Source organism: Corvus moneduloides, chromosome 1 (assembly GCF_009650955.1).
Source record: "Corvus moneduloides isolate bCorMon1 chromosome 1, bCorMon1.pri, whole genome shotgun sequence".
Taxonomy (NCBI): domain Eukaryota; kingdom Metazoa; phylum Chordata; class Aves; order Passeriformes; family Corvidae; genus Corvus; species Corvus moneduloides.
In genome coordinates, this window is record NC_045476.1 from 129,470,722 (window position 1) to 129,483,108 (window position 12,387).

At 40.7% G+C, this 12,387-nt stretch overlaps 1 protein-coding gene across 16 annotated transcripts in view; it reads left to right on the top strand.

The window, feature by feature from the left end:
• SULF1 (sulfatase 1) overlaps positions 1–12,387 on the top strand; it is a 124,759-nt gene that overhangs the window by 74,511 nt on the left and 37,861 nt on the right. For all 16 annotated transcript variants that reach the window (XM_032127193.1, XM_032127259.1, XM_032127226.1 and 13 more), the window contains 2 exons: positions 4,664–4,815; positions 6,808–6,977. In XM_032127193.1, the coding sequence (XP_031983084.1) occupies positions 4,664–4,815; positions 6,808–6,977 (322 nt within the window). The remainder of the gene's footprint in view (positions 1–4,663; positions 4,816–6,807; positions 6,978–12,387) is intronic.

Below are 12,387 nucleotides of genomic sequence, written 5' to 3' on the forward strand. Positions count from 1 at the left end.
TGGGCTGTCTACTTAAAGCTCTTGTCTGGGTCATGGTGACTAAACCTTTCTGCAGCTTGACTTTTTAAAAGTTTGCGTTTGTTTTAACTCGGAAATGTTCCCATAAGCCTCAACAAATAATAAGGGTGTAGAACATAATATACGTCCTTTGATCTGTGGAAGTGCAGAGATGTCTCACTGGTAGATGTAGCCCAGTTCACCTGTACACTAATCCACTAATGCTGACAGGAGTTAGAGGACTAACTCTATTGTGTAATACTGTAAACATGTCATAATTGCTTGTAAAACATGCAGGGAAAAGAAGTCTTGGGAATTATGAGAATTTGAATCACACTCAGCTGTTAAATATTAGAGATCCCCTGGATCAAATGATATTTGTCTTGCACCCATTGCAACCCCCTGGACCTCTCAGTCCAGTACAGAAATCATTAGCTCATTGTAAAAGGGAAAACAAAACCCTGTCTTAAGGCATCTGTTCATGTCAGGTACCAGGCATGTATATTCTGCAGCCTCTCCAGAGACACATAGATGTCTGTATAACTGTTCACCATGCCACGTGTTGTTGTTTGCATAAACATAATTGAACATGCTAATACAGAATACCATTATTCTGATATACTAAACTACACTACATGTGATTAAAAAATAACAATGTGTCCTGGGAACAGTTAGCAAAACTGCCAGAATGCAGATAAAAATTGTCTTATTAAAATGCAAAAGTAAGCATTTATCTTTCCTGTTATCCCTATGGGGGCCATTACACATAATAATGAAAAGATGTCCCTTGAAATGGCCTTACTTTTTAATGAGGCTTTTACCCCTTGAGTCATAATCTCCATTTTACTAATTACAAGCAGAAATGGCTTCCTAAACCCTCCAACTGCTGAGTACAAGCGGCTTCTAAAGATGAGGCTTCCCAGTCGGTTCTCAGACTTGGGCAATTCAGAAAGTGTTGGGCTACAGCTAAGTTAAAGACGGGGGTTGACTCTACAAGCCAAGCATGTGAAGACCCAGCAAAGACATCTGCACATCACAGTGTCAGTTCCTGGGCAATTCTGTGACATATTCCATAGTGCTTTTTTGTTAACAGTCCTCTGGTTAAACAAAAAACAAATGGGACACCCATTGTGATTACTTGCTGGTTGTTATTTGGTCCCATGGACACTCCTGTGCTTTCCCTTTACTCTGGCACTTGTCTTCACTCAGAGCCTGAAGAGCCAGACATTAACTGCTGGTGCTGGGCCCCAGTTCTGACTCACTTGCCCTATCCTATTCTCAGTAGTACTCAAAAAACCACACGGTGCAGGGACTTGAATGCTTGTATTTCAGTAAAAGCCTGGCTTTTCCCTTCATCCGTCTATTTGCTCATATCCTCTTGGGCTTTTGACCAACAAACCATTTTTGGTTAAAGTATTTTGGCAAATATGATCCATTATCACAGCCACTGTTTCTTCTACTAGTATTCAGGGCTTTGCTACACGTTTGACATGGGAACTGCCTTACACAGCAACAAGGGTAAGCATCTATTTCTGCAAGCTGTCACTCAGGGAGCTGCTTAAAACTTAACAGCACTGAGATTATTTTTATGATAAAATACTAAATCATTGCCAATGCAAAGGTGAATGGTTCAGGCTGTCAGTCTGAAGTCTCATAACGTGCACTGAAATAGGGGGTTCAGGGGGCCAAAAGGTATCTAACAATGCATTATTAAAGTTAGAAAACTAAGTAATCTAAAGGAAGGAAATTCCAAGATGATTTGGCCCTCCCCAGCTCCAAGCCATCCTTTCTTTTCCAAATTCAGTTATCTATTCTCGTATTGATGCCCCAGGTCATTTCATCTCTTCATTTTATGCTGGTGGTTTTCTCTCAGGTAATGAATATCAAAAGAGAGAGTAGAGAAGGAGTGAGAGAAGCTGATGGCTTTTTGTTTTAATGTCAAAAATTCTGTGAAAATTCCCTGGTCTGTAAAGGAACACTCCATTGTGACGTTAAAGTGAGAAGCTGGAGTAATCATCTGTGTGCTACAGTTTTTCTGAGCTTGGTCATTTTGAGGCATAGCTACCTCTGTTATTTACAAAGGCCCTACATCAAAACCTACAGACACTAGAACTCCTTAGAGAAAAATTTGTCTATTATTTTTAAATGGGTGAACCCATTTCTTTTCCATAGTCTTTTTCTTGGAAATTACTGAACTGTTTGGCTAAAAGGTTCCATAGAGCAAAATACAGCCTGAGTCAGATAGCATGGAAACTATCACCACTAATGATTGAAGTTTGGCAAGACTGTAAATAGCAGAGTCTCCGAGTGAGTCAATCTTAATAATAGATGGGGCAGTCAAACCATCCTATATGGTAAATTGTTATAACTTCCATTTCAGTTTGAAAGCCGCTGATGTTTGTGAGAGGCAGGTTGTCAGTAGAGCCCTTTAGTGATCAGCACAGCATGCAGAGGTTCCCCAAAATCAGGCAGCTGCTGTTAGACCTGGGATGACACTCAGAGGGGCTGACCTCATATTTCCCCTGTAACCACAGACCATCCTTGGTTTTGCTTGGCTCAACAATGCTTCTTCTCTCTCAGTTACATCACTCTCCCATAGTTTTCTTCACTGTTGTCTCTCTCTGACTTCTCTTCCCCTTCTCCTCTTTCCCTGGCTTCCCTTCTCACAGTATTTCAGCCTTTACCCATACACTTTCCCATGACATCTAACTGAGAGTTTAAACCAGTTTGGCTGCCTTAGATGAGAGCTATGGTTTCCATTCCGGGAGACAACAGTGCTGGCCATGTATTCCCTGCCCACTATCACCCTCTTCACCTCACAGTTCTTGATTTCTGGTAGGCCTGAGGATAAAAAAGGAGACAGGTTGGATTGCTTTCTTGGTGGCTGTGGGAAGAAGAGCTGGAAGCCTGGTCTAGTGTCTGTAGGACTTGTTTATATGTCACATTCCATGTGGTATAGGAAAGTAACACTATATATGACTGTAATCTCTGGTTAGTGACATTTGGCAGCTCCCTGACTGAATTGCATCATATTTATGTTGCCTCAGACAAGTCTTAATTATGAACACTTTGATTTTTCTACCAGTTTTCCCAAGAAGTTCACCATGCCCACATCAATCAGATCTGAATTATTTGAGCCCTTCCACAAATGTGCTTTTTTGGTTAGATTGAATGTGTCTAGGTTGGATGTGAGGTTTTCCAATGTGACTTCATTTCCTAGTAGGAAACAAGTACAGGGATCCAAGGTATGTCCCACTGCCCAACTGAGGGACAGCATCTCTGGACAGCAGCTTTTTGCAGACAGGCCTGACTGCTGGGTTGAGGCTGGCAGCTAGGGCAGGGGCTGGGCACTGTGAGGGGAGCAGGGAGGGGGACAGCTATCACCCAGAAGAGCTCTGTCCCTGGAAAGGGAGAGGTTTCTGTCATTCTCTCCTCTTCAGTGGTGTCTGATTTTGTGAGCACCAGGGGTACCTGTGTGTAGACTGCTGGGGACACAGGCAGCAGAACTACTGGCACAGGTGACCATCCAGGGTCTTGTGAATCTGAAGAAAACTAAAAAGGAAAACAGTGAAGAGACTGAGACTCCCCATTAACTTGCTGGGACTTAACTGGATGTAATAAATCCCAAAAAACCCACATTGCAGACCTAATCAAGTGTTTTGTCACTGCTTCCCAGGCAGTGGAAAAGCAGGATAGAGCCATCCAAACTGACTATTCTATCCAGGTCACAGACCATATACAAGCAGCTAAAGATCTCCCACACCCCTCCCTCCCTAGAAGCAATGTGGCTGCCTTTGCCAGGGTGCCATGCCAGCATTAATGCTCCTTTCCAAGGCCAGCTGGCTGGCTTCTGGTGTCTGTGTATCTTTGCCATAGGCAATCCACAACTCCCAGATAGCTGGGAGCCTGCTGCATTGTGAGACTGCTTTTCTTCCTACTTCCTTCCAGAGGAATTGGCAGGAGCACCTATAAACCTTTGGTAAAGGCTGAAATTTTCAGTCTGAGTGAGTTCTTACTTGTCACCTTGAGCTGATGGAAAAACATGCATGAAGTTTGGCAGGCCAGGTAGAGGAGATGGACCTCCCACCCTTTGTCTCTTTTTGGCAAGTTTTGCCTTAGAGAAGATGTGGCAGCCAAGCAGGGTGGGGATTCCTTCTTGCTCTACCTGAATATGTCCTAATGGGATGGAGATCTGTACTTCTCAGACCTTTTATCAAACCAGCAAATGTAGGCAGGATAGCAAGCCTGAACTTTCAAAAGTCAGAAGCCAAGCTCCAAAACATCACAGGACTTGCTTAAAACCACTAGGTGTTTCTCAGATGTTTCCTCTGGGCACTGATCTTTTATTTCATATTCAAGTGGAAACCAAGAGGAACATACTCTTTCTAAAAAAAAACCCTGAAAATATTTCACATGAACACTAGATTCCAAAAGATTAAGAAAAAAACATAGAGTCACAAAGGCTTTCAACTCCCATAAAACTCTGGAAATAACTTATTTTAATTTCAAAACTCTCTAAGCTATAAAAGGAAGATTTTTGGTAAAGCAACTCTGACTCATTCTAACACATTCTTGTTTCATTCATACATTCTTTTGACTCAAAGACTAAAAGACTTGGATTGCAAAGCCTCATGCATGTGTGTTCTTTTTTTTATTTACTTCACAGCTTTTTTTGGGAAATACCTCAATGAATACAATGGCAGCTACATCCCTCCTGGGTGGAGAGAGTGGGTTGGATTAGTGAAGAACTCTCGCTTCTATAATTACACCATTTCTCGCAATGGTAACAAAGAGAAGCATGGATTTGATTATGCAAAGGTATTTTCCAGACGCATAAATGCCACATGATTAATCCATATAAAAATAACTTTCAGATAATTAATTAATTAACCAACTACAACCATGAAATTGAGATGTCATTTTCTCTCCAGGGCATTGCAGATGAATTTCCATGTGAGAATATTAATCACTCAACAGAAGAAAGTTCCCAGGGCTCTTCAGTGGAGCCTGGTGATTCTTCCCTCCCTCTCCCTGATAGAAAGTCATGTTTTGGTGGCAGAAGCAAACAGTAAATAAAAGCCTTTCCCCAAAAGAACTGTGCCCCCTGCTCTACTGAACTTTAAAGTTTTCTGAGTGTTGTCAGTTACTACCCACAGAAGAACCTTGGTTAATGTTGTTTTCCATTATAGAGTGCACACCAAAGAAAGGCTGTACGCCTGTGGTGTCAGACTCCGGATATGACTATGAGAATAGATAAGGGCAAGAACACAGCCATTGGAAAGGTTCAGAGATTGTTTGTGCTCTTGACAAAGTGTGGAAAGTATGCCAAGGTGACCTGCCCACTGCCATGAAGTTTCTTGGAAAGGCTTAGGAGCACAGATCGCAGACTGCAGAAAGCAATCTGGAATTTCCTCAGATTGTAGCTCAAGGAAGATGATACAGATGTTGCAGCTGTGCTTTCTGACCCATGTAATGAGTTTTTATTGAAAGCTAGTGATGCCTGTTTCTGATTTTCCCATCCATAGAAATTGCATTACACTGATTATATATTTATAGAGAAAAAACCAGAAAATATAGAATATTGGTTAGTCATACATTCCTTACACACCCTGTGTATGTAGCTAGAATAGCAAAACATGAGAGGAATAGATGCTTTGGGAGAGCAGTCATACAGGCATTTCACTTAAACAGGCCTCAAACCCAGAAATTATCACAACCCTGGTGCCTTGCACTCATTATCCATTTTGGAAACTAAAGGATCACTCACTGTCTCATCCATAAGTTTGCAGGGTTTGTAGCAGCCAGGGCTGCCGTGTGTGCTCCAAGGGGGCTGCAGGAAAGGGGAAGGGGCAGGGGGACAGGGAGCGGGTGAGCGAGGAGGTCACAGCTGGTTGGCTTGTCCTAGCACTGACATGCGACACAGACCTTGTCCCTCAGGCTCTGCTTTTGCAGCTGTTCAGGGCCTCGAATCCACAACATAAGATTAGTCATGCCTGGAAGTGCTTGAAATTACAAACATTGTCTCAGCACTTTCTCAATGAAGCTCGAGCTAGACCTCCAGGCCAACAGTGAATACTCCAAGGTGGCAGGTGGTTTAATTTAAGTTTTCATCTTTTTTTCTTAGTTCCATTTCCTCCCTTTTCCTTGTAGGCTTCCATTTGCCACCTTAGCTGTGGGTTAAGCCAGTTTATTAGCGAGTCACAACCTTAATCTCAGCAGCTGCACTGCTTAAATTTGCACAATTAAATGAACAGAGCCCACAGGAATTCAACTGCTCCCTGCATTCTCATTTGCAATTTCTTTGATTAAGATTTTTTGCAATCTGTTGCCTGTTGTAGCTCTCTTCCACTTTGTACATATGCAAAAGTACAGTCTGAACAAAGAGTGTGCAACAAAGGTTTATGTAAACATAAAACCAGATTAAGATTCAATGTTATTTGGGAGCCATTACCTTGTGAAATGTTTTATCAATGAAATTTAAGAAACACATCTTTGTCAGTACAGTCTGTCATTTTAAATGTTACTTAGCATTATCTTACCAAATCTGGTAATCAAATTTACTTAAAACTTTCTGTTGTATCTGATTTGCAAAATACTGTCTCACTTATGTGGCATTGCCTGCTTAAGAAAGTAATTACTGCTCAGTCTCCTCTATGCTCCCTTAAATCATACATCTCTTTGATGGTATGTTTTTACTTCCTGATCTGAGCTTTAATGAGGACTTGAAAAATAACGTAATAACATGATAGTATGTGATCTAATTAATCATGCACTTTGTAACTTTTGCTTTTTGTTAATCGTATGTTCCAGGACTACTTCACAGACCTAATCACTAATGAGAGCATTAATTACTTCAGAATGTCTAAGAGGATATATCCCCATAGGCCCATAATGATGGTCATCAGCCATGCTGCACCCCATGGCCCCGAGGATTCTGCACCGCAGTTCTCAGAGCTCTACCCCAACGCTTCCCAGCATATGTAAGTCAAAACCACACACTGCCAGACCCGCTCCTTGTGTCTGCTGCTGTGAGGGGTTTGTGGGGTTTGTTTATGGAGACATCGCAGGAACAGGGAATTCAAATATGAGACACTCATGTAAGCAGAGAATGTTTGCATGTTTCTTTTGCTGTGCTTGCTCCTTTCGCGGGGGAGAGTGACAGCTCTGACCATTATTAAAGCAGAGAGAAGCCCTTTTCCTCCTGGGAAGTTGTGGGAGATTAAAAGGTCAGTATTTGGCTTTGTAAGGGCAGCTTCTTACAATACCCTGAAAATATGTAGACACAGGTCAGGATCTGTTGGAAAGATATTACTTCCTTCGTTTCTCTCTAAGATATGCACTTCCTGGGCTCTAACTAACTGAATGCATTGAGAGTAAAAACACCCTTTTGAAGCTTTTGAGTGTACCAGATTTGTTTAGAGACTAGATACTGGCAGATTCCCAAAATAGCCTATCAGACTGCATTTTTAAATAACATGCTTAATCTTTTCTGGTGAATAAAATATAACAAAAAAACCCCAACTCTTCATTTTGTTTCTAGAACCAAAAGCAACTTCAGGTAAAAATCTGTGGATTGTCCACATCTGTGGATTCCACATATTGCTTCATAGCTTGAATATTCTGGGTCCTTTTCCTTATAGTGAGAGGCAATGGAAGATTTCTGCTGCACTTGTGCCTACCATGGGTTTGTAGACCAGTCTTTCCATTTGTTCTAAAACAATGTCTTTGCACACCTTCAAAAAGAAAAAAAAAATAAACAACCCAAACCAAACCCCACCAATCACAAAAACCACCTTAATTAAATATTTCAGCTGGATTGTACATTTATTTGTCCTCTCAAAATGAGGAGAAATCAATTTCATTAGACAATGGGAAAGCTTCTTGGTCTAAAAGTTGTATTTTGGACATGCTGCAATAGTTCACACACAAGGATGGTTTTTCTACTTACATCAGATACTTTAATATTTCAAGGAGTGGTAGTTACTGCATAAACAGCATGCATAAACTGATCACTAGTTGGAGCCAGAAAGAGATTTGCTGTTCATGGCACATGCTAACGTTTCTGTTGTTTTGCATCTTTTTATCCTCTTACTGGCTGCTACTTTCTAGATATGCCAGTTTCCCTGACCTTATAATCTTACATTCTCCATGATCCCACATTCCTGGGACTAGACTGCAAGTAATGCAAACCAGTCAGCAATGTTTTGTAGTTATTTATATATTCAGAGTAATTTCTGCCTGTATAGGGAGCTAATGAAGATTTTAGTTGGTAAATAAGGTAGACGCACCTGTTATTATTGGGTTGTATGGAAGAACTTCCTCAGTCAGTATCCTGAATTATGTGCTCCAGCAGAAAGTAGCAGGGAATGATGGTGGGGCGAGGGGAAAGTAAAACCACAAACTTTTTCCCTGTGTTTTTCTAGCTTCTGCAAATCACCAGTTTAGGTGAAGCATCCAGGTCAGTGTGCCCCATTCTCTTTGCACTGATTTGATCTCTTTTGGAACTCTGGTGGCAGCCTCACCATCTTGTGGCAACAAGTTCCACGGTGTCACTCTCTTCACAGGGGACAAAGGGCTGCTTTTTGTTTCCTTCTAGACCTGAATCTTGGTTATGCCACCTGTGTCCCCTACTTCCCATTCTGTGAAGAGTAATGAATAGTCACTATATCAAATTGAGCAGATTTCTCCCATGCCTCATTTCAATTGCCACTTTTCATAGCAAGAGTGTTATATCTATTTGTTCTCACCCCATTCAACAGATTGCTTCCCATTTAGTAGCACAGACTGCCTGGCCTCAGGCAAGCCATCCTGTCTCCTGGGGGACTATCCATCATACAGGAGGGCAGGATTCAAACTGTTTCCGCTTAGCTGTGGGGACAGTGTCTGGAAGAAAAGCACTGAATCATTGTATCTCACCCTGCCTCTCCCCAGGCCAAAGCAACTCATTTTAGGCTCCTTGCTCCCTGTCTTCTGACAAGTGCTTGTAGGAACTTGCTTTGGTTTATCATGCTCTTGACACTTTCTACTGCTTGGTGTTTTCAGCCTGCTTGTTTTCTAACTTGTGCTAGTAGAACAAACAGCTTTAGTTAGTCTCAAAATTTTTAACTGCCTCTGCACCTTATACAGGTTATTTGTTACCTGCAAAGATTAAGCAAAATCTTAGCTAAAATTAATTTTTATTTGTGTGGACTCCTGGGGTCTAAATACCTTGCTCTGGTAGGCTGCTTGTGAGAGCACTCAGCTGTGCTTCTTCTTGCCTTCTGGTGTTGTTTATTTCTTGGCAACCTTCTTGCAAAGAGTTTTTTCTCCAATGACCTCAAGAGATCCTTGCTGGCTTGTCTTGTTTCTTCTTGAACTGCATGTGTTAAAGTTCAGTCTGCAGACTGAGAAATGAGACAAATTGAAGATAAACTGCTAACTTGGGTTTTGGTGGCTGAAGATTCCTACTGATTTCTCTATCAAAAATACGAGCAATGTGCTCTAAAAGATATGAGAAGTTCAGTTCTCACAGAAATATTCAGTGCTCCCTATGAAAACAGCACAAGAACAATAAAATCCCTCCTGCCAAGGTTTGTGTAATTTGAACATTTAACCCTTAGGTTTTCTTCCTTGGTGGTCAAGCACCATTTGAATCTCTTTCGTTCTGACCTTGGGTGACAGCCATCTGACCTTGGATTTTGTTTTTAAAAATGTAGTTGCTGTATCATGTTACTGTAACGCCTACCTCCAACAAAGAAGGGAAACCAGGTCAAAAGCTGCTTGCTGGCTTAACAAACTGAGATGGAAGGTTATACCTACAAACCAAGGATTAAGATAGCCTGTCAACCACATGTGAGAAGTTTTGCTTAAAAGAACAGTAGCTGAAGCAGACCCTTAAATTATGTGATGTCTCTTTGCTGGTAAAGTGCCTGGTAAAGATGGAAATACTGCCACTATATATTAAAACAAAACAAAACAACATCAAAAAAACAACTCAAAAGTTTGTTTAGAAGAAGTTTTCCACTGGCACATATAAAGACGGGAGTGGCTATGGCAGGAAATACTCCAGTTCAGGGAGAGCTCTGCCCTCAAGTGTGGGCGTCTATTGGTCTCATTTCCTCACTTATCAGCATGGCAAGAATAAAATCAAATGAATGCAGCAGCAAAGTCCATAAGATTTATGAAAAGTACGTCAAAGACAAAAAGAAAGTGAAGAATTACCATCATTATGTTACAGTCCTGTCCTCCTCAGCACAAATAGGCTCAGTCGCATGGAAAGTCTTACAAAGACATGAACAGTAATGATGTGTACACTGTTTACTTATTAAGTGATTCCTGTTAATTCTTATTAATTCCAGTTTAAAATTAAACACAAACTATATCACAGTGGAAACAGCAGACTATTGTTTTTAAGCATCCATTCTCCCTCCCACTCTCCCACTTCTCCTCTCCATAAAATATGTCCTATTTCTGACATCTAAAAATATTTCTGAAGGTTTATTCTGGCTGCTATCACCATAATGAGTGATATATTTTCTGAAAATAAATCACACTAATGCATGTACTCTAACTATCCCCAGACATTATTTCTGTGAAAGAAAATGGGGCTGTAGAAGACTTACTAGATGAAAGCAATACTGAGATTTTTTGCTGTGGTAATGAACATCATCTGTCAAGGAGCAGGGTTGTTAGGCCTTTGGAAATGTTGTTGTTAAGTATGAAGTTATGTTACAGGACAATCTTGTTTCATCAGACAGCTGAGCAGGAAAGCTCTGATTCAAAGGATGCTCTAATGAAAGCCTGAATTATCTGTTATTTGCAGGGCCTCTGGCACTTTAACTTCCCTCTACCTTCCAGTGTGAACCAGTCTTAGGGGAACTGTGAATCAGACTTAAGCTGTTTATAAGCTGTGAAGTAAACAAACATTAGAAGCAAAAATCTGCAGGAGACAGGTTTACTGAAGAATGTAAAAAATGAAAATCTGAACCACTACTGGCTGTGCTGAGTTAAAATCCTTGGGCTGGCAGGAGAACTGACAGCCAGATTTTATGACTACCTGGAAGCAATCCTATTGCCAAGCTAGGAACATTAGGAGGAGCAGATAGAAATGATGTCTTGGAATAGATCAGAAACCTTCATAAGCTAAGAAAAGGTGGCAGATAAGAAAGGCAGAACTTTATATTTCCGTTTAAAGATCATATGAAAGGTGCTGATATACCAGGTGTGTAGGTCAGCATGTCTGCAGTAGGGAAGTGTCAAAAGAAATGCTGTTGCAGCTCTGGATCCTCAGAGTAGTCTTTAGTGTGAGTTTAGGGTGTGGGGTGGCTGCAACTGGAGTCACTGAGGCCGAGTCTCAAACATCTGTCAGTAACAATGGTATTTCTTGTAATGTGGACACGGGACCATTAGAGTGGGCTCACACATTTGCATCAGCAATAAATCTTGACATGTCAGTGTGTAGTGTCACTGCTGGCCTGAGGCCTACTTGGACCCCTGACTTAGAGATAAATTATCAAAATCGTAACACTCGTCACTGTGGGTGTGATTTTAAACAAGACAAGAAGAAATGGTGTGAAATAGAAATGTAATGTTCTAGTTGCACAATTAACTTCTGCAGAAGCATCAAATTATGTTTCCTAAATGAAAAAGGTGTTACATTTAACAGGCAACAACTGTTTTACTTCTTTGTTCTGAAATATAGCGGTTGCGTTACACTTTGGAATGTAAGTTTGGAAACTTTCATACCCCACATACCTAGATCAATAAATATCACTGGGTTTAAAAGATTCCCCTTTTAAAAGGCAGCAAAAGCAGACCCAGAATGGTGAAATTCAACTTCACTTTAATACTGATCATGGCCACTGGTTGTGGGGGTTTTTTTGACTTCTAATTTTGGCCAGAACCTAGGCTTCCTGCTTTCCAAGAACAGTGTCTAAACCTGGAAGTCTACTTTCCCTGGAAACAAGGAATTTGCTTCCTTTGTTTATTTACACTTGAAGAACCATGACCACTTATGCCATGTTTGCTAATCATATTTCAAAGAATAATAGAGGTGCTAATTCTGTACAGAAACTATTCGTTTTTTTTCAATCAGTTTTACCAGAGGTATTATTTTAAAATGTTGTTGACTTTTATTTTTATGAAACAAAAATGTTCTTGGGCCATCTAAGTACTGTATTATTTTCACTAACTGGAGGAATCCCAATCCAAACAGAAGATTAGCCAAACACTTTTGGGATAAAACCCCCTGAGAACTCTATGGAATTATTCAAGCCCAACATTTTTAGACAGTATTTTTGCGAACATAATTTCTTTTGTTGAGTAGAAACAGGAGGGAATTAGGAGATTGTAAATAGGAGCAAACACAGATTTTAACTATGAGAAATTGAACAAATGTTTGGAAACATACTT